General features: G+C 35.0%; 1 protein-coding gene across 1 annotated transcript in view; it reads left to right on the forward strand.

Moving 5' to 3' along the window:
• The window catches only part of USH2A (usherin), a 795,153-nt gene that overhangs the window by 601,265 nt on the left and 169,855 nt on the right, over positions 1-24,033 (forward strand). The window contains exons 47-49 of the mRNA XM_025367257.1: positions 6,374-6,572; positions 11,044-11,212; positions 23,391-23,609. Of these exons, the coding sequence (XP_025223042.1) occupies positions 6,374-6,572; positions 11,044-11,212; positions 23,391-23,609 (587 nt within the window). The remainder of the gene's footprint in view (positions 1-6,373; positions 6,573-11,043; positions 11,213-23,390; positions 23,610-24,033) is intronic.

Below are 24,033 nucleotides of genomic sequence, written 5' to 3' on the forward strand. Positions count from 1 at the left end.
GGACAAACCTTTAGCTAGATTAAATAAGAAAAAGACAGAAGTCCCCCCAAAAAAAGGAAATCAGAAGCAAAAAAGGAGGTATAACAGCTGAGAGCTCAGAAATACAACAAATCATTAGAAAGTATTATAAACAACTACAAACACACACACACACACACACACACACACATATATATGCATATTCTAGAATAAATGGATTAATTAATTCCTGGACAAATACAATGTACCAAGATTGAACCATGAAGAAATAGAGAAACTCAATGAACCAGTAATGAGTAACGAGATTAAAGCCATGATAAAAATTCTCCCATCAGAGGAAAGCTCAGAACATAATGACTTCACTGATGAATTCTATCAATATTTAAAGAAGAACTAATATTAATTTTATTCAAACTATTCAAAAAAAAACGGGGGGAAGGAATACTTTCAAACCCATTCTGTGTGGCCAGCATTGCCCTGATATCAAAACCAAACAAGGACACAACAAAAAATAGAAAACTACAGTCTAATTTCACTGATGAGCATAGATGCAGAAATCCTCAACATGATACTAGCAAATAGAATTCAGCATCACATTAAAAAATTATTTATTATGATCAAGTGGGATTCATTCCAGGTATAAGAATGGTTCAAAATATGCAACTCAATAAACATGATACATCACATGAACAGAACCAAGTACAATGACCATATGATCATTTCAATAGATGCTGAAAAAGCATTTGATAAAATTCAGCATGGCTTTATTACAAAATCCCTCAAGAAACTGGATATAGAAGGTGCATACCTCAAAATAAAAGCCATATATGACAAACCCATGGCTAACATTGTACTGAACTGGGAAAAAATGAAAGCCTTTCCTCTAAGAACTGGAACAAGACAAGGATGCTCACTTCCACTTTTACTCAACACAATACTGGAAATCCTGGTGAGGCAATTAGTCAAGAGAAGAAATAGAGGGCATCCAAATTGGAAAGGGATAAGTCAAATTAGCCTTGTTCTCAGATGACATCCTCTTATAATTAGAAAACCTAAAGACTCTATCAAAAACCTGTTAGAATGGATGAACAAATTTAGTAAAGTTGCAGAATACAAACTCAACATACAAAAATCGAGCAGTTATATATACCAACAGCAAGCAATCTGAAAAGAAATCAAGAAAGCAGTCCCATTAACAATAACTACAAAGAATATAAAATACCTAGGAATCAATTTAACTATAGGAGTCAAATATCTGTACAAGTAAAACTATAAAATACTGATGAAAGAAATTGAATAAGATACAAATAAATGGAAAGCTATTCCATGCTCTTGGATTAGAAGAATTAATATTGTTAAAATGACAATTTTACCCAAAGTAATTTACAGATTCAATGTAGTACCTATCAAAAGACCAATTACATTCTTCACAGAAATAGAAAAAGATTTCTAAAATGTATCTGGAACCACAAAACACCAAGAATAGCTGAAGCAATCTGAGTAAAAAAAGACAAAGCTGGAGGCATTACAGTACCTTACTTCAAAATATAGCACAAACCTAAAGAAATGAAATCAGCATGGTATTGGCATAAAAACACACACATAAACCAGTTTAATAGAACAGAGAACCCAGATATAAATCCATGCATTTACAGACAACTCATTTTTAACAAAGGCACCAAGAACTTGCCATGAGGAAACAGTCTTTTTAATAAATGGTGCTGGGAAAACTAGATATCCATAAGCAGAAGAATGAAACTAGACCCCTATCTCTTACCACATTCAAGAATCAACTCAAAATGGATTAAAGACATAAGTCTAAGACTTGAAACTGTAAAACTAATAGAAGAAAACATTAGGGAGATATTCCCATACATGACCTAGACAAAGACATTTGTGTAAGATCTCAAAAACACTGGCAAGAGAAGCAAAAACAGAAAAGTGGGATTACATCAAGCTAAAAAGCTTCTGCACAATAAAGGAAACAATCAACAAAGTGAATAGACATGCCATAGAATGGGAGAAAATACTTGCAAACTATCTATCTGACAATGAATTAATAACTGGGATATATAAATAGCTTAAACAACTCAATAGCAAACAAAACAAAACAAAACATCTGATTAAAAATTGGCAGAAGATCTGAATAGGCATTTCTATTGCCTATTGCCTATTCAGAAGACATACAAATGGCCAACAGGTATATGAAAAAAATGTTCAACATCACTAATCATCAGAGAATTGCAACTCAAAACCATGATGATTATGTCAACCCAGATAAAATGGCTTTGATAAAATAAAAAAGCAGGAAATAATGGATGCTGGTGAAGATGTGGAGAAAGGGGAACTCTATCTACACTGTCCGTGGGAGTGTAAATTTGTACAGCCACTATAGAATATTGTATGGGGATTCCTCATGAAACTAAAAATAGAACTACTGTATAATGCAGCAATTCACTACTGGGTGTATATCCAAAAGAAAGAAAAACAATATATTGAAAAGACACCTATGCTCTCATGTTTATTGCAGCGCTATTCACAATAACCAAAATATGAAATCAACCTAAGTGCCCACCATGAATGAATGGATAAAGAAAGTGTGGTATATATACACAGTGGACTCTTATTCAGCCATAAAAAAAGACTAAACTCCTATTATTTACAGCAACATAGATGGAACTGGAGGTCATTATGTTAAGTGAAATAAGTCAGGCATGGAAAGACAAACACTGCATGTTCTCTTTCATATGTGGGAGATAAAAAAGTGAATCTTATGAAGGTAAAGAGTAGATTGGTGATTACTGGAGGCCTGAAAGGGTTGTGGGGAGAGGGGGATGAAGAATAGATTCATTAATGGATATAAATTTACAGTTTCAATGAAGAGATAAGACCTAGTATTTGATAGATCAGTAGGGTGATTTATAGTTTACAATATATTTTACACATTTCACAATAGCTAGAAAGGAATAATTTAAATGTTGTTAGCATAAAGAAAAGACAAATATTTAAGGTGATGGATATGCCAATTCCACTGATTTGCTCTTTACAAATTATATGAATGTATTAAATTCTCACATGTACCCTGAAATATGTACATCTATTATGTATTGATTAAAAAATATTTTTTTAAACTCCAGGCTTCCCTAAGATTGTAATCCACCTGTAATTTAACTGACTGCTAGTACAGCCTGTTACTTTCAGAGGAAGATAATTCAAGCTAGAGACTTTCAATGTATAATGCACAATGTTGTGTGTGTGTGTGTCTGTGTGTGTGTGTGTGTGTGTGTGTGTATGAAGGAACAAGAAAATATGAGAAAATGTAACCCAAAGATTTGAGAGAGAAAAAAATGTGTGTAGACATGGTGACTTTTATCAGAAGTTATATTAAGGTATTTTAAATTTCAGTCCCTATTGCTTTAAAATCTAAGAAAACTGTAACAGCTATTTCATGAGCAAATTTACCAAAAAACACATTCATTCAAATATTTGCAATCTGTTTATGTTTACACATCAGTGCCCAAAAATATCTTCAGCTCTTTTTCTCCAATATTTAATATTTATTCCTGGGATTGAAGAATGTTCCATTTTACTCTGAAACATCAAAGCAATGAAACTATTAATCCCGTTAATAACGATGCATATTTCTCAAGGATGCCTTTCAGTTTCAGATCAGCAACCAAAGGAGTTTTCATTGTCTCTCCAGTTGTCTTTAATGAGACATGTACAGATGTTAAACCCACTACTCTTCTTAATCATTTTCCTTCGTGTACTTGATTAAATCCTCAAAAGCAAACTGTTCATGTTCTCACTGAAAATACAGGCAGTCTCACTGAACAGTTATGCTGCACAAGAAAGAGAAGTTATAATGGCATGGAATGTGTTCTACATGGTATTTTCTAGACTTTACTAGTTCATGAGCTTCTGTGGATAAGTCAAACTCTTGAATGTCACTTAAATGTAATCTTTTCTGTAGTTGATTATGCAGAGAATGCAAAAGAGGTATCTGCAGAATGTGGAATTAATTTTGAAAGTTGGTTAAAGATTTTAGAATAATAGATGTGGCCATACAAGTCACCCATGAAACTGTTCTCTCATAGGTGACATTAATTTCTATCTACAGAGTTTTATTACTGAATATGTTATGTTTGTACCCCCACGAAACTGAAATAATAATTTTCCTTTTTTTAGCAGTCTATTAAAATGTTGAGGTTTATCTTGACTGCTGCTTTTTAACATAAATGTTTGGGCTTAACTGAATTCCTAATATGTGATGTCACTTGGAATTCTGATAGGGTCCAGTTATTTGGCCTGCAAAGACATATTTTGCCTTAAAATGAAAGGTATCGTTGAAATGTTATTTTACACAGTAGCAAGAAGGCATCCAACATAAGGTGTGAGATTTTTATTGTTTAACTTTTGAAATAGAAGGACAAAGTTTGTATGTGCTTGTTTTATTCCAAAGTATATATGGAAACGCTAATGCTTTATATGTAAAATGTACCCTACCGATATTTGTGATTAGTTAATTTTTACGGCTAGAAATTCTAGAATCATAAAAAAATAACTAATCTTGAATGTCAGAGTTTCACTCGTTTTTCTGAAAACAATGAGAACAAAAAATCATTATAATATTTATATTTACCTTGTGTTTCACAAAAAGGTTTTCTTTGCTGTGCTACACTGCAAGAATATGTCATGTTCAAATCTCTGGGGCTTAATTAAAAACGTTAACTACTGTCTTCTTATAGAGATTATTAAGCAGATACTAAAGATAGCATAGATGTGTGGTCTAGGCAGTATTTTTCTGGCAAGTAGACCTAAGTGCAGAATTTAAGTTCTATAGCATTAACCTAAGACTAAATCATTTTATTCAGGGTTGTCTCCTCTCTGAACAGCTTTATGTTATGACCTCATTTGCTACAGCAAATGAAATATTAATAGATCATTGAAAATGCAGTAAAGTTTTGATCAGATGTTATACCTTCATTGTATACCAAACCCTGCCTCTCATAAAAACTTTCTACTTGGGTTTAAATTGAAATTATCACTCAATTTTTTAAAAATCAAACACTTCCTTTAAGAACATGATAATGTAAACATATTTCTTATGGGAATCTTTAAGTTCTATATTTTTAACCAAAAAAACATGTCTGACCATGTTAGTTAAAGAGTTATTGAAAAAAAAGAATCTATTTAGGTGAGTAAAAAAATTAAGCAAAGTATATTTTAAATAAGTTAATGACTATAAAATTTCTCAATTTGGGCATTTATTTTGGCTACAAGTAACAAAGCACACCTGACAAAATATACTTAAGTAAATAGCTCTAGATATGTAGTTGACTCTTGAATGATACAGGAGTTAGGACTGCTGATCCCCACACAGTCAAAAATCTGCATGTAACTTTTGACTGTCCCAAAATTTAACTACTAATAGCCTACTGTTGACCAGAAGCCTTACTGATAACATAAAACACTAATTAAAACATAGTTTGTATATATATATATTTATACTATATTCCTACCATAAGTAAGCTAAAGAAAGGAAAATGTCATTAAGAAAATCATAAGGAAGAGAAAATATATTTACTATTAATTAAGTGGAAGTGGATCATCATAAAAGTCTTCATCCTCATTATCATTATATTGAGTAAGCTAAGTAGGAGAAGAAAGAGGAAGGGTTGGCCTTGCTGTCTCATAGGTGGCAGAGGTGGAAGAAAATCTACCTGTAAGTGGATCTGCACAGTTCAAATTTATTTTGTTCAAGAGTTCACTGTGGATAGTTGTTGGCATTGGTTCAGCAATGCCAAATATAATGGCGACATATTTGTGATTCTTGTGGCCTTTCTCAAATAACTGAAAGATGATTGCTGAAGTTGTAGACATCATGTTTAGCAGAAAGAAAGAGGAAAGGAGAAGGTGGCAGCTGTTTCAAGAAAGCTAAAATTTCGTAGGAACCTCCATAGGAATCCCATCATGGTGTTCCCGTGGCATCTTTGAGCAGTTATGGTTCACATCACAACTCCTAGGTAAGGTAAGGCAAAGGAGAAGCTGGTTAGAAGTAGACATTAAGTTGCCACATGTTCTAATTGTCACCTCATTTACCAAGTCATATATGTCTTATCTTTGCTTACCAAACAAAATGCTGTGATTTTTCTGATTATCCATAGTGATATTTGCTTCTTGTCTTTGAAACTTAAAGTGATAAACCACCTCATGCTATGTGTTATTCTTCCAAAAGCTAACATAATTTTGATTTTAAAATATATTATATGATTTCATAGATAAACACATATAATTATATATATATCTATTGCTGCCACTTTTTACTTAAGACTGATAACATCAATGTTAAGCAGTGTCTTTTCAGAAGTATTGATTATTCTACCTGTTGCAGATCTCTTCAAATTGATTGGATGCCTCCACGGAAGCCGAATGGCATCATTCTTGGATATGATCTCCTATGGAAAACATGGTATCCATGCCCTAAAACTCAGAAGGTAGTGCAGGACCATAGTGATGAGCTCTGCGAGGCAGTGAGGTGTCAAAAACCTGAATATATCTGTGGACACATTTGCTATTCTCCTGAAGCTAAGGTAAGTCTTTTCAAACTAATCAGTGAACCATGTTTTTGTCACTCAAGACTCCAAGTGAAATTATTAGCTTCTCACACCATGGTGTATTATGATCAATATTTCCACTACTCTATGAAGAAGATTCCAAGGAAAAGAAAAGATGCTTACAAAAATTGTTATCACCCCCATGAGCACTTTTAGCCTTCGCATTTTTTATTATCTTCACGAGAAATAAAAACTTATTACAATAGGGTACATCCCAAATTTGCATTTGATTGAGTGACTTAAAATTTTCTTTACAACAGATGTTTTCAGCTACAAATACGTGTTTGTTTATATGGCACTGATGAGTAACTGTGAAGAGGATATTTTATGATTTGTCAGAAATATTTTCGCATGATAGCCATTTGCAGATTAATGTTCATATTAGATGCTGTTTAGAAATCAGATCAATAATACAGCCAGACAGAGGAGTTTGTAAACGACTTTTATTGACAAACAACACAAAATCCTTAGTTTGAAGGTAGAATTTTATATAATGAAATAATGTCCTTATTTGTCAACAACAGCATCACACATTCAATGGCTAAAGCTACTACTAAATGTATAAGATTTACTGCAAAAGAACACAGTAATTAAGAAAGTGAGTTACTGAAGCAATATGGATCAAAATACAAATTATTACGGCTGACACAATTTTAGCAGTAGTTATCATCTAAGAAATGCATAAAGCCAGCACTTACTAACTATGCATTTTTTGATACTTACACTCTAAAATTATCATTATGCCTAAGTTTGACATCATTTTATGCCATTAAGTATGCACATATTTAAATACACACATCTGATGGACATATTTGTATAAAATTAAATTTGGAATTTCTGAGAAGAAAAATACTAAAATAAATTTGCCCATTAAACATATCTTCCATTTACAAAAACTTGGGAAAATGTTGGCAAAATACAGAATTCACTTCTCAATTTTTTTCTTTGCTTTTATTATTTTAATACTTATTATCCGTTAAGAAGTGGACAAAGAGAGAATAGTTTATAGGCATATAAATGAATGACTTAAAGTTTGTGGAGTGCAGAAAACAATGTGTTTCATCAAAGTAAAAACTGATTCTGGCCAGAAACTGTCACCATAGTTTAGGCTTGTATAATGGATTTGATAAGTTTCAACCCTGTAACTTTAGTGGTAAAATCAAAGCTAAGTAAAGTAAAACTAGTAAAGATAATGTTTCAATTTAAGTTTATTGTAAAAGATCAAAAGGTAGATGTTCTTAAAATGTCCATATTAAATTAAAGTATACCTGTGATAGGGTGAAGAAAAAGTAATAGGATGAAAAAAAATATTAATAAAGTATTAACAAAATAATATTTACCTATGTTTAGGCTAAATTATTCATAAAATTACTTCCACCTTTCTTTATGTTGTGATTTCAGAAACTGCTTTTTGTAACATTTGAAAAAATTTAATGAAGCTTTCTACCAAATAAGTGACTGGTTGGTGTAACATTCCTAAATTCAATGAATGACAAAGAACTGGTTAGTTTAATTTTAAATCATTTAAAAATGATTAAGACAAATCTACTCTACAAAAAAAAAAAATCATACAGGTCACCTTTTATAGAAAATAAATTTAAATTGAAGAATAGGGAAACAAAAGTTAGCCTTTAGAAAACAGGTGTGTGCCAATCTAACCTCATAGTCTTGAAAAGAAACATCACATTTGGTTATTCTTATAATGTAATGCAAATGTCACACATTATTACAATAAAATGAGACACACTATTTAGTGATGCCTTAAACAAAGTCTTATTTTTATTGTTGGGATTAAAGAGGCAACACAGGTATTGCAGTAAAAGAGAATAAAGGATGTCAGTTAAATTTCAAGAAAAAATTATAAATTTCAGTTTGGGACTAAGTACTAATACACATTTCCTAGCATGAAATATTGAAGACAAGTAGAAAAGAGACTTTTATTGAAGGTTTAAAGGTTTTTTGGCTAAATCACTGTAAACATCAATGTTTCCCAAAATACTTAAACAAGCCTTACCATAAAATTACAGCCATGGTTCACAAATCCCAGTTGACATAAGACTTGGGGGATTGTTAAAACCTAGGATCTCATAGCTCTAGTCCCAGAGATTCTAATTCAGTAGGTTTAGATTTGGCTGTGAAAATTTGCATTTCTAACATGTTTCCAGGTGTATAAGTACGTTTTCACAGTGCTAAAAGAATTACCTGAGACTGGGTAATTTATGAAGATAAGAGGTTTGACTCACAGTTCTGCAGACTTAACAGGAAGCATGACTGGGAGGCCTCAGGAAACTTTTAATCATGGTGGAAGGTGAAGGAGAGGCAAGGACCTTCTTCATGTGATGGCAGGAGGGAGAGAGAGCGAAGGGGAGACCTGCCACACAGTTTTAAACCATCAGATCTCGTGAGAACTCACTCACCTTTAGACCTACGATAAACGTCTCTTTCCTACTTCTCTCCAATCTTTCATGCTAGGAAATATATGTTAATACCTAGCCCCAAATGAAATTCACAATTTTGTTTAATTTAATTGACTTCCTCTATTGTCTTTCGCTGCAATATTTGTGTTGCCTCTTTAATCCCAACAATAAAAATAAGACTTTGTTTAAGGCATTATTAAAATTTTATATAATAAAAAATGTATATATTTTAATACATATATTTATATTTATTAAACATATTTAATATATTTATTTTTATTATGAAATTTTATATAATAAAAGATATATATCTTATATATATATCAAAACTGAAATATATCTTATATATATCGAAACTTATATATATTATGTATATCGACAATTCAAAAACTGAATTTGATTAGGAAATTTTCTGTTTATGGAGAGAACTCCTAAGAGAAATAATCACTTGAAAAAGTCTCCTTTGGGACCTGTCAATGATCTGAACCAGGGTGGCTTAGAAGAAAGGCATGTGTTTTACTTGGCTGAAGGAGCCCAAGAAAGCACCGATAATGAAAACATAGAAGTGAACCAGTTTAATGGCCCATCACTAAGTAAATATTTGAGGAATAATTTCAAAAGAAAGTGATAAGTACTGGATAAACTTGCTGAAATATTGGATATGTTTTTGTCCAGAAACTAACTCTATGTGAATGGGACTTTAATAAATGTTTTAAGATCAAAAAACAAATGGCAAGATTTTAGGCCACCGTTGTAAAACAAGAGGGAGGTGCGTGCTGTTTTACCTTTACCATCATTCACAAATCCCAAATAAAACATAGAGAATATTCCTTGCTTAACTCTTAAAATGGGACATGATTTTGAAATTTACTTTTCACACAGAAGATTCTGAAATTTACTTTTCACACAGAATATGGCAGCAAAGAGAGCTGTCACTTAATTTATCCTTGCAATTAGAAAAATTTTGAATCCTTATTGCCAGTAACTAAACCCAAAGAAAGAAATTCATTACAGTTGAGTTAGCAAGGCTGCCTGAGGACCACAGTGGTAGACTTTGAATTTAAGAGCTGAATTTCTTTGCTTTTAGATAATTTTTAGAAAATGAATGAAATACTAGACTAGTGGCTTTGTTGAAGACTTAGAGCGTCTACATTTTACTGTTCTTTGTTTAATTGGTTCAAATGTTGATACACTTTGAAGGTAGCAATGAGGAAAAAGAAAAATGGGAGATGCCTCACAGTGGTTGCTTTTGCCTACCACAGGAAATGTCTAGCCAATTAATGTAACTTATGCCAAGTATGGGTTCTGATGCTATGTTTTAGCAAGTATTCATTGTTTGATTTGTTGTATATACAGTGTGTCAGTCTCTCAGACCTCAAGTGAGTATGCAAATAATTATTTGATTGTTCAAGCACATAATTTTTTTTCACAGTTCCTAAAGAAAACAGAGTTAAAGGGGCTTTTCAAAATTAATTTCCATATAGATATCCTTTTTTAAAGGTAGTGTCTTGTGAGATATGTATATATACACATATACATGTAAATATTGGACTCTGTTGTGATTGCCTTGTCTGAAGATTGGGTTCATCAATGAGTGATCATATAAATTACAAGAAAAAACACAATTTATTTTGAAAAAGGATCAATAAAAGACAATATCCATGGATGTGGTGTTTTTAAAATTAAACAATCATTTAAAAAAATATATATAAATATGAAGGAAATTGTTTATTTACAATTCTGAACATCTTTATCTCAGAAACACTGACATTCAAAAGACAATTCATATTTAGAGTATTGTAAAAGAGCACAAAACGTGGTTGAAGACTTCAAAAAAACTGCATTCTATCAAATAACAGTTAAAAAATTTGAACAATCCTCAAAAATACATTTTTAAACCAATGAAATATGAGTAATATGGTCTCAGATCTTCTATGCCGTATAAGAAAACAATTATATTACATGTGATAGAGTGACATAATACTGTTAACTAAACTGATATTTCTTTAAAACTGATTTCAAACTTTCAGGTTTGTTGTAACGGAGTGCTCTATAACCCCAAGCCTGGACACCTCTGTTGTGAAGAAAAGTATATCCCGTTTGTTCTGAATTCTACCGGAGTTTGTTGTGGTGGCCGAATACAGGAGGCACAACCAAACCATCAGTGCTGCTCTGGGTATTACGCTAGAATTCTACCAGGTGAGGATTATTTCCAGGTGTACTCAAAAACTTTGGGAACCTGAAAACATAAACATGTTGTTCATGTCAGTGAACTATTTCAAACACCTCTCCCTCAACAAAAATTGAACCACAAACACATAGCCAATAGCCTGCTCTAAATATTATTTCTTCCTTCTGCCTTGTTCAAATATAAGCAAGGCTAAACATTAGAAAACGAGAGAACAGAAGGAATTTACAATACCTACTACATAAAGAAATAAATCTGGAGATCTGGTTAACTCCTTTTATCTTGTGGGTTTTTTTTTAATTAACATGACTATATATTTTCACTATTAAGTCTGTGAATTGCTGACTGTTCCACTCCATGAAGCTGTTCTCCACTTCCTCCATTTCTAATCTGAACTACACATGCATTGTTCCTGGAGAGATTGTAACTGCAAATTTCATTTGTCTAAGAATTCTAGACCAGTGGCAGTATTCTCTCGTCATTATAAGTCAGGCAAGGGAAGGAAGAATGCTGCAAAGGGTGGCAAACTGGATTTTTTTCCTTCCTCCCTTTTTAGTATTAGCCAACTTAGCTAACCATTTTGCCCCAAATTTCAACTACATAAAGCAATGCCTAGTGAATATAATTGGGAATGATGCTAATAACAACCGGCATTTTTAAAGTACCAAGTCTCTCACAGGCTCTGTATTAAAGGCTTTACATAGGGATACGTTATAGAATCTTCACAACTCTAGGAAATTGGTATTTTCTCTGCAGTTTACAAGTAAGGAAACTATTTTAGAGAGGATCAATAACATACCCAGATTCGCAGAAGTGAATAGAAGTGAAAGAACTAAAATGTGAATATAGGTATGTCTTTTCTAAATCTATGCTCTTTTGAGTACTTTACTGACCTTTTTTTTTTTTTTTTTTTGAGACAGAGTCTTGCTCTGTCACCCAGGCTGGAGTGCAGTGGCCAGATCTCAGCTCACTGCAAGCTCCGCCTCCCGGGTTTATGCCATTCTCCTGGCTCAGCCTCCCGAGTAGCTGGGACTACAGGCGCCTGCCACCTCGCCCAGCTAGTTTTTTGTATTTTTTTTAGTAGAGACGGGGTTTCACCATGTTAGCCAAGATGGTCTCGATCTCCTGACCTCGTGATCCACCCGTCTCGGCCTCCCAAAGTGCTGGGATTACAGGCTTGAGCCACCGCGCCCGGCCTTTACTGACTCTTTAACCAAAAAGTATCAACATGTGTTGACAATTTTTTTAAAAGGACTATTTAAGACTTCTAAACTTCTTCATTACTACCACTGTTGATTACAATTTATCCTGCAAAAGTAATTGAGAATACAAAAGTAACTGAGAATGCAAATTTTTTCCTACTACTTCAGTTTGATACTGATATCTTCTTTAAAGAGCAAGAAATGGATATTGGAGAAAGACAAGAAAGCTAAGTTTATTGGAGGCTGTAGGAAAGTTGAATGCTTTGAGATATCTAATTTAGGGTGAAATTTATGCCCAACATCTGGTTCATGTACCTTATATTCAGTATAACTATATCCATCCAAAGCCATGTGAAATGAGACACTGTCTAACCCAGTGTCTTTTTTGCAAAATACTGGAGCAAATATAGAAGGTGTGTCATCACCCGATGGGTTCATCTTGCCCACTGCACAGATAGAGCCAATTTACCAAAACAGTGATACTACAATAGAGAAAGAGCTTAATAAATGCAGAGCCAGCTAAGCAGGATAGGAACTTTTACTCAAAACAGTCTCCCAGAAAATTCAAAACCTAGGGTTTGTCTGGGCGCAGTGGTTTACTTAAACCTGTAATTCCAGCACTTCAGGAGGCCGAGGCGGGTGATCACCTGAAGTCGGGAGATCAAGATCAGCCTGGCCAACATGGCAAAACCCCATCTCTTGTAAAAAAAAATACAAAAAATTAGCTGGGCCTGGTGGCAGACGCCTGTAATCCCAGCTACTTGGGAGGCTGAGGCAGGAGAATCACTTGAATCTGGGAGGCAGAGGTTGCATTGTGCCAGTGCACTCCAGCCTGGGCAACAGAGTAAGACTATGTCTTTAAAAAAAAAGAAAGAAAGAAAAAAGAGACCCTAGAGTTCTTTAGTTTTTGTTTTTTCGCTTTTTGTTTGTTTTGAGGTGGAGTTTCACCTTGTTGCCCAGGCCGGAGTGCAATTGTGTCCGGATTTGGTGGGTTCTTGGTCTCACTGACTCCAAGAATGAAACCGCGGACCCTCGCGGTGTTACAGCTAGGTGACTCATCTGGAGTTTTTCCTTCCTCCCGTGCGGAGTTGTTGGTTCCTCCCGTGCGGAGTTGTTCGTTCCTCCAGTCCGGAGTTGTCCATTCCTCTGGGTGGGTTCGTGGTCTCGCTGACCTGAGGAGTGAAGCTACAGACCTTGGCCAGTGAGTGTTACAGCTCATAAAGGCGGTGCGGACCAAAAGAGTGAGCAGCAGCAAGATTTATTGCGAAGACTGAAAGAACAAAGCTTCCACAGTGTGGAAAGGGCCTGGGTGCTAAGCCCCTCACTGCCCGGGGGCTGGCAGTGCTGGCTGCCTCTCATAGTGCCGCCCGCCGAGCCCGCGCCCGCCAGAAACTCACGCTGGCCAGTGAGCACCGTGCGCAGCCCGGGTTCCGGCCCGCACCTCTCCCTCCACACCTCCTCGCAAGCAGAGGGAGCCAGCTCAGGCCTTGGCCAGCGCAGAATGGGGCTCCCACAGTGGAGTGGCGGGCTGAAGGGCTCCTCAAGGCCTCCCGAGTGGACGCCGAGGCCGAGAAGGCGCCAAGAATGAGGGCTGCTACCACGTTGTCACCTCTCACAATGGCTTGATCTCCGGCTCTGTGCAACCTGTGCCTCCCAGGTTCAAGCGATTCTCCTGCCTCAGCCTCCCGAGCAGCTGGGATTATAGGCATGTGCCACCACACCTAATTTTGTATTTTTAATGGAGACGGGCATTTTCCATGTTGGTCAGGGTGGTTTCGAACTCCTAACTTCAGATGATCCGCCTGCCTTGGCCTCCCAAAGTGCTGGAATTACAGGCCTGAGCCACCACGCCTGGCCCAACCTAGGGTTTTTTTAGGATAGTGAAGTAGGCATAGGGCTAGGAAATGGGGGATGCTTATTGGTTGGGGATAAAATTATAGGGAGTGAGAGCTGTCTCCTCGCCCTTAGTTCCTGGATGGGGACTACAGGATCAGATGAGCCAGTTTACTGGTCTGGGTGATGCTAGCTGGTCCATCAGAATAAAGAGTAAAAAATACCTTGAACACTAATCTTAGGTTTTACAATAGTGACGTGACGTTATCTATGGAAGCAGTTGAGAAGGTTAGGAATCGTGTGGCCTCTGGTAGCATGAACACCTGAGCCATAGTTCCTTGTGGCTAATTTGTTAATTTTACAAAGGTGCTCTGTCCCCCAAGCAAGGAGCAAGTTTGTTTCAGGAAAGGACTGTCATCATTGTTTCGAAGTTTAACTGTAAACTAAACACCTCCCATAGTTATCTTGGCCTATGCCAGGGAATGGACAAGGGTAGCTTGGAGACTAGGAGCAAGATGGAATTGGTTAGGTCAAATTTTTTTCACTGTCATAATTTTCCAGTGTCAGAATTTTCTTACCGTCATAGTTTTTGCAAAGGTGGTTTCAGGTGTCCTGATTAAATACTGCTCAAGTTTACTCAAGGCAGAGAACCTTCGCTCATTATTTTTCCTTACAATTCATAGAAAAAAACATACATTTTTTATAGCAGTGCTGTTATTTCTCTATCAAAAATATTTCAAACTTGAATAAGTTATAGTAAACCAGATTTTCCAAGTTAGAAAAAGTAAAAATGTGTATGGAAATAAGAGTTTTGTAGAAAACTGTTAAACTTCTTCATACTACAGCTCACAATGTCAACAATAGATCAAATACTGTTAAATGCTTTACTTTCTCAAAATAAGTTGCATTTGGGGAGTTTTCATGTATGGTTCATATCTGCCCTTGCTTACAAATAATTGCTATGAAATTATAACTACAGTGATGAGATGGACATTTTGTGTTGTTCAATTCCTACCATTCTTCACACCAGTGGACCAAGTTGATCATGGAACCAAATAATAGTGTTTTCATTTCCACATCACATTAAAGTTTTTGATGTTATGATTTGCAACCAACTATTCAAAGTCTGCAAAATATCCTCTGTCCCTTAAAACTAATGAAAAATACTTATTTACATCTGTCACTGCTACTAACTCAGGACACTTGCCTGTGACTTTCTCAATGCTAACACAAGTAGTCAGATTTTGAACTGACAGCACAATCTACTTTTGTTAGGTTTCAAAATAAAATTTAACATTTTTCTTAAAAATGAAATAACTCGTGGAAGCTCAGAAGTTGTCATTGATATTATATAAGCCTTTTAATAATTAATTTTTAGACCAAGGGTTTTAAAAATATTTATTGTCTGTATCTATAAATACATGTTTCCAAACACCTAAAGCATTTTAATATCTACCAAACTATTGAGCATGCCCCAAATTTTGATTCTTTTTTAAGTAGTTCATTTTTCATAATATTAGAATGCCTACCCTGGTGAAGAGAAAAGGAAAAAAGCAATCTCATGAAATAATCAAAGAGTGTTTTCCTCCAATCATTAATCTCACTGTACCTAAATGAAGAGATTATTTTGTGACCTCTGTCCTCAGCCCCGTGGTCTTTGTTAACTAGTTTAACACTGGTTACATTGAGGGGAAAAAAGCACAATGGTCCCAAATCCTGTTGCATGTAAATGTGATTTAAATCTGGTCACTAGTCTGCCAGTTCAAGACCAAGATGGGTATAGGCATTTTGATATTTATAGATTAGTCTGAAATATTGGTAAATATGTACTTTATTTTTTTTCTCACAACTTTCTTCCATAACACCCCATAACAAAGAGCAGAAAAGAATGCTCATTTCTCTCCCTTTTTTATAAATATGCTAATGACCCCAAGTAAATGTTAATGTGGGTCATTCTTTGATAAGAATAACAATTAACTGTTACACTGCATGGTAGTTTTTAGAGAGAAAACATTTTCCAGTCTGGCCTGAAATAGATTCATTTTGAGAGGTTAATGAGAAGGTGACTGATCCTTGTATCTTATGTCTAATAGCCCTTTTCCGAGGAAAAGAAATTAGTTTTATTTCTCATTGATGCAATACACATCTTTCTTTTTTTTTTTTTTTTTTGGAAGTCTTTTCTTCTGTCGGTAACTGAATAAGATTCTGAGGGATTCAGAAAAATATGACTAAAATATCTAAACCAGTTAACATTTGTTATGCTCAAAAGAGGCTTTTAAAAAAAGTGTTGGCTTTCCCCATGTAGATGTGTACACTATGTTTCCTCTAAGCTCACCATTGTCCTAAGTGGTGTTTAATTACCTGATGTTGCCCTGTACCATGGGATATATTATCTTAAAGTTTACCAAAGAGGGACATTATGTTCTCTGAATGTAAAGACAAAAAATATGGTAACTGCATTTCAGACCAAGCAGAGTTATTTTACCCAGAGGAACATAACAAATACAGTAATTTTGCTGTTTACAATAAGCTCATTGCTCCTTCATTGGTCTCTGGTAGCATCATCATGGAAACTTTTACTAAGTTCCCTTTTACTTAGAGATACCATATTATAGGATCTTTTCAAAGATAATTGACTAAGCCAAGTGTCTCCTGAATTCTAGAAATTCGTATTTTGAGAAAATCCTGAGTATGTCTTGATCCACTCCTGGATATTTACCCTAGAGAAAAGCAAATTTATGTTCACACAAAAACCTGCACATGAATGTTTACCGCAGCTGTAATCATTACTGCCCAAACCTGGAAACAATTCAAATGTCCCTAAGTGAGTAAATGGACAAACTGTGGAACAAAGGAATACTATGTAGCAATAAAAAAGAACAAAGTATTGATAAGTGCCAAGAAGATATCATGCCCAGTGAAATAAACCAGTCTCAAAAAGCTATGAACTGTGAGACTGCATTTACATGACATACTATACAAGACAAGCCATAGTTTTGGAGATAAAAGTCGACAGTTGCCAAGGGTAATGGATGAGAAGGGAATGTGACTATACAGGGATAGCATGAGGGTGTTCTGGGGGGTGATGAAACTCTTTTGTATCCTGGTGGTGTCTCTTCATTAAAATTCATGGAAGTGTGCATCCAAAAAAAGTAATGGTCCTGAAGAATATTTTTTAAATAAAATATTTTTAAAAGACTTTGCCTTAGAATTCTATTTCCATTTTACACATGGGAAAAATGGGACATAGAAACATGGCCAAGACACGCAGCTAATCAAAATAGGAATTTTCATGATTAAATTTTAGGGTGAGCTCTTAGAGATGGTGTGTTTTATAATAATGTGATTACTGTGTATGAGTGACTTAATATATTTTTCTCATATATTGGTAGAACAGAAAGATAGCAAATATATTTCCATTAAAATTACAACGAACATCCCTATTTTTAAAAGAAAGAAAGCAAAAATGTCTTAGATGACTATTTCAAGTAATATTTAATGATCACATTCTTGTGAAAGAATAAGTTTTGTGTAGTGTTTCAGTGGTTTGATGCTGAGTAATTAGTGGATAAGATATTGGTTCTGGAGTCAAACTTCCTGGCTCCACATCCCATTTCTTTCACGTCTTAGTTGTTTGACCTTCATTAAGTAACTTTAGGAATGTTAGCGGGATATTAATGTTTCTGATGTCCATTGGGCTGCTGAGTTATAATACCCAAAGCTAGCCCAATCTTTTATATCCAAATAGAAAAAAAAATGTTTAGTAATTGGGGAGCACATGAGTAAAGGGGACTAACAGGCCCCCTTTAAATGGCAAAGTTTCTAATGAATCATTCCAGAGCAAGGACTCAGGGGTGTCCACTTTCATCAGATCATATAAAGGGATAGCCAGTTCATAAAAGCTAAGATTCAAACATCTAGTGACCCTTGAGATCCTATGAAGCCAAGGATCCTTGTTGATTCTATGAGGCCAAGCAATTCTCTAAGTTGACTTTTAGCAACTAGCCAGGGAAAGTCATGAAGAGCTTCCAAACTTTGAGGAGCAAAGGACTTTCCATTTTGCAAACTGTCACAGCCTAGAATTTAAGTCCTAGTAAAAGCACTTTGTGCTGACAAAATTGACATTTAGAGACTTTATGTCGATTGTGTGCTACCACTGTTGACAAATAGAGGGAATCAGTTTTTCAAGACTATCTGGAGAGCATGACAGATGATCATTCACATATTGTACAACAGTTGAATCTTATAGAGGAAATTAAATATCACTCAGTTTGTTTCCTATTGCTGCTATAACTCATTACCAGAAGCTTTGTGGCTTAAAACCACACAAACTTACCTTATACATCTCAATATCAGAAGTTTGAAATGGGTCTCATTGAGCTAAAACCAAGAAGTTAACAAGAGCTGCATTCCCTTCTGGAGGCAAGAACCCATTTTCTTGCCTTTTCCACCTTGCAGAGGCTGCTCACATTCTTTGGCTTGTGGACCCCTTCCATTTTCCAGGCCAATAATGACCAGTTGAACATTTCTCACATCATATTATTAAAATTAATCACATCTGTTGTCTTCTTTCCTCTTTGCCATGTAACATAACACAGTTACAGGCTCCAGGGATGAGGATGTGGATGTCTTTGGGAGGCCATGTTGTGCTTACCACAGTAAGGTAATGGTTAAGCAATTGTGAGAATTAAGAAGGCGTTGTTATAAACTCTTGGGGAGTAATTGTCACAAATGAAACAAAAAATATACTGTGAGCAGGAGTGCAAAAATATATGAAAAAAATTCTAAGTATAGATCTGCTATAAATTAAGCAGCTGCCTCAGGGAGTGGCAGTAGGATGGTATTAGGGTTGGGAACTACAGGGAAATGGGGGAGTGCAATCTTGTTAATGACACTTAAATCTTGTACAAAGCGATGACACTTAAATCTTGTCCAAAGTGGTACACAAGTCTTTTGTCATTTTGATAGAGTGAACAGTGAACTATAAGCACTGGTACAGGGGATAATGAGGTATTATGCCAACTGAGATAACTTTCTGGAGGTATGTAGATACAATGGACCAAGTTATTAAATATTGTTCTTTTCAGTAGATTTCGGGCCAGTTTCAAGAAATGCATAGCCAGATTGATAGACATCTTTAAGGGGTTAGCATCCTGTATGAATCCCACATCTGAGCAGTTTTTGCCCCAGAGGATCTCGGAGACACATTCAAAGTCAGACATGTTGATCACAAAGGCATCAGGTAATTAGCTGGTGGCACCACCAAATGATAGACCAGGCCTTCTTCTCCTGGGATTTACAGAAAGAGACTGTCAGGTTCACATTTAATGCTGGTATCTCATTTACAAAGTGGATCTCTTCTCAACAGATGAACTGAAGTGGAATTTGAGTTATAGAAGTACTTTATACATTCTGGATACTACTTCCTTATCAGATACTACTTCCTTATAAAGCTGCCATAAACATTCATGTATAAATGTACAAATTTCTGTTCAATCTCCTGTTTTCAATTATTTTGAGTTTATACCCAGAAGTGGAATTGCTGGATCATATGGTAATTCTATGTTTAATTTTCTATTTAAGAACTGCCATACTGTTTTGTGGAACATTTTAACATTTTATATTCCCAACAACAATGCACAAGTGTGTCAATTTCTCCATATTCTTGGTGATGCTTGTTATTTTATGTTTTTTATAACTATCCTAATGAGTATCAAGTGGTATCTCATTGTGGTTTTGATTTGCATTTCCCTACTTATTACTAATATTGAGCATATTTTCGTGTGTTTATTGGCTATTTGTATATCTTCTTTGAAAAAAAGGTCTATTAAAGTTATTTGCCCTTTTAAAAAGTACGGTCTTTGTTTTATATTTTTGAGGTATAGAAGTTCTTTATACATTCTGGATACTACTTCCTTATCAGATATATAATTTTAATATATTTTCTTATGAGTCGCCTTTTCACTGGTTGATAGTATTCTTTGATGCCAAAGAGTTATTAATATTAATTATGATGAATCCAATTCGTCTTTTTTCTTTATTGCTTCTGCTTTCAGTGTAATAGCCAAGAAATCATTGACAGAGCCAATGTCATGAAATTTCTCCTTTACTTTCTTCTAAGAATTTTAAGTTTTAGCTTTTATGTCTAGATCTTTGATCCATTTTGAGTTAGTTTTGGTATATGATATAAAGTAAGGGTTCAATATCATTCTTTGGCATGTGGGTATTCAACTTTTCCAACATAAAAAAAAAAAAAGGTCCTTTCCCCATTAAATGGTCTTGGCACCTATGTTGAATATCATTTGCCCATATTTGCAAGGGTTCATTTTTAGGATCTCTGTTCTATCGCATTGGTCTATATGTCTGCCTTTGTGCCAGTAACACACTTTTGATTACTATAACTTTGTAGTAAGTTTTGAAATCAGAAAGTGTGAGATCTCCAACTTTGTTCTTTTTCAATGTTGTTTTGACTATTTGGAGTTTTTTGAGATTCCATGTGAATTTTATAATGGTTTCTTCTGTTTCTGCAAAAAGCATTGGGATTTTGATAAGGATCGAATTGATTCTGTAGATCACTCGAGCAGTATTGGCATCTTAACAATATTAAGGCTTCCAATCCATAAACATGGGATGTTCTTCCATTTGGTTGTCTTCTTTAATTTCTTTCAACAACATTTTGTGGTATTTCAGTCTTTCACTTTCTTGGTAAGCTCATTCTTAAGTATTTCATTTTTTTTATGTTATTGTAAATGAAATTATCCTATTATTTTCAGATTATTCATTCTTAGTGTATAGAAACATGCCTGGTTTTTCTATGCTGACTTTGTATCCTGATACTGTGCTGAATTTGTTTATTAGTTGTAACAGGTTTTTGTTTTTGTTTTTGTTTTAGAATCTTTAGAGTTTTCTCTATATGATGTCATGTTCTCTGAGAACACATAGTTTTGCTTCTTCCCTTTCAATTTGGAAGCCTTTTATTTTTTTCTCTTGCCTAATTGCTCTAGCTGTAATATCCAATATTATGTAGAATACAACTGGCAAAGGGTAGCATCCTTTTCTTGTTTCTGATTTTAGAGGAAATGTTTTCAGTCTTTCACTGTTGAGTATGACATTAGGTATAGGTTTTTCTCATATACTCTTGATTATGTTGAGGTAGTTTTCATCTATTCCTATTTTCTTGAGTGGATTTATAATGAAAGAGGTTGAATTTTGTCAAATATTTGTTCTACATCAACTGAGATAATCATGTGTTTCTTTTTTTCCCTTTTTTCTATTGATATAATGTGTTACATTGATTAAATTTTCATATATTGACCCATCCTGGTATTCCAGGAATATATCCCACTTGGTCATGTTGCAGAATCATTTTAATATGCTTTTGAATTCAGTTTTCTAGTATTCTGTTGACGATTTTTGCATCAATATTCATAAGAGCTATTGATTTTAACTTTTTTCTTGTAGTTTCCTTGGTAAGTTGTATGTTTCTAGTAATTTGTTCATTTCATCCAGTGAGATGGATTTTTGACCGATAAATTTGGACAGAAAAGATCTCAAGGATAGCTGCTAAGAGTTATTGTCCCATTTTTTATACTCCTTATATATCTATGTATAGTTAAATCTTGTCCCATATTTTTATATCATTTTGGTAAACAGTACATCTCGCTTTTACTCAACAAATTTTAGGATATCCAGTGCTCACCCAAAGGTGAACTAATTGAGAAGAGGAAGTCCAGGACTACAAATCCCTAAGGCAGTCCTAAATTCTTCAGTGGATTTGTGCCATTTCTTAAGAAAGCTTGACAAGTCATTAATTGGATTATAGAAATCTTACCTGGACCATGCTTGAAGGCCATAAGACCCACCAGATTGATCTTCATACTCACATATCTTATATAATGAAGAGATGTTGTCCAGGGGAAAAGATACGTTCAAGAAAGAATGGTAGAGAAAAGGGGAGAAGGTCTGTTGAAAGTCTAGGAAGAAGAGGAGGAGCAGGACAAGAGAGAGAAGGAAGTCGGGGTTCGGAGGGCCACGAGGGAAGCCAACCACGGTGGGGTCATGAGATAGAGAAGGGAAAATGAAGTTTGGATTTTAGATCCACCAAGTTTTTATTAGTTCTTTTGAAAGTATCCTTAAGGGAAGCCATTTACAAAATTTTCTGTCTTTTAGAGTTGTCTTTATACCAAACAAACAAAGAAGCTAACTCTTAGTATTTAGAATATTTGAGTCCTTTGATCTTAAGGTACCAGGCAAAAGATTATCTAAGTCTGTTTTTTTGTTTGTTTGTTTCTGTTTTTTAGATATGCCCAGGCTGGAGTGCAGTGAAGCAATCCTAGCTCACTGCAAGCTCTGCCTCCTGCCTCCTGGATTCAAGCAGTTCTCGTGCCTCAGCCTCCTGAGTAGCTGGGACTACAGGCATGCACCACCAAGCCTGGCTAATTTTTTTTATTTTTAGTAGAGATGGGGTTTCACCATGTTGGCCAGGCTGATCTCTAACTCCTGGCCTCAAGTTATCCACCCACCTTGGCCTCCCAAAGTGCTGGGATTACAGGCGTAAAGCACCACGCCTGTTGGATTATTTTATTCTTATATCAAGTTTCCCAGACTGTCCTGTGAAGAGAAATGTAGCAAAATTCAGTGTGTGACATAACCCAAAGAAGTACTAGTACACTGACTTAAATACAGTATTTTTTACCTCCTCTCATGTAATTAACCTTCCCAATGGGAGTATTTTTGTTTGGTTGTCCAAATATAGTTTGGTTTAGGAAATTATAATCATAAGCAAAATAAATGTATCAGTAGTTGGTTTTTGAATCTACCCTACTTTCCAAAAGAAAATTACTTAAAACAAAAAAGTATTCCTAGATGTTTTTCTATAATGCCACATAATCCATGTCACCAGACCTGATGGTGAGGAAATAGACAACATAGACTTACTTGTAAGTTGCCCTGTGTGTATCTGATCTGACACATGTGTTTATACACAAAAACTTTGGAGTCATTTGGAAATTTTGCAACTCCAATATGATAATATTCTCTCTAGTAATTCTGTCAATCAGTTGGGATCTGCAAGATGATTGTGATAAAAGTTAATTGTGAGTCATAGCATATTTTTTTAACTGATGTAATGATTATTATTGTCCTAAATTGACAGGTGAAGTATGCTGTCCAGATGAACAGCACAATCGGGTTTCTGTTGGCATTGGTGATTCCTGCTGTGGCAGAATGCCGTACTCCACCTCAGGAAACCAGATTTGCTGTGCTGGGAGGCTTCATGATGGCCATGGCCAGCAGTGCTGTGGCAGACAGATTGTGAGCAACGATTTAGAGTGTTGCGGTGGAGAAGAAGGAGTGGCATACAATCGCCTTCCAGGTAGGGGACCCAGGTCTACCTTTCAGTAGATGGAGGATCGGAGAAGCAGGGAGAGTGAGAAATTTGCCCTAGAAATAAAACAAATAAGTAATTAAAGCTCACATTGGTTATATCTAATGCAATAATTTGGAACATACTGTTTAACACATAACAATGTAATCTCCCAATTTTTACATGTATCTCATGTATTTCATAAAATCACATCAATATTTTTCCTCTTGAAAAGGTCATGTCCACCAAAAAAAAATCCCACACATAAATGCATTGGTTATGAATGAAGAGAATATTTCCTAGCATATAGTATACAAAATTATTATAATGATATTGTGTCATAATTCTTTTACTCCCTATTCTATTGCATGAAGCTAACACTAATATTAATAACAATAAGTATCTTTGAATGAATACTAAGACACTCTACCAA

This window comes from Theropithecus gelada, chromosome 1 (genome assembly GCF_003255815.1).
Source record: "Theropithecus gelada isolate Dixy chromosome 1, Tgel_1.0, whole genome shotgun sequence".
Taxonomy (NCBI): domain Eukaryota; kingdom Metazoa; phylum Chordata; class Mammalia; order Primates; family Cercopithecidae; genus Theropithecus; species Theropithecus gelada.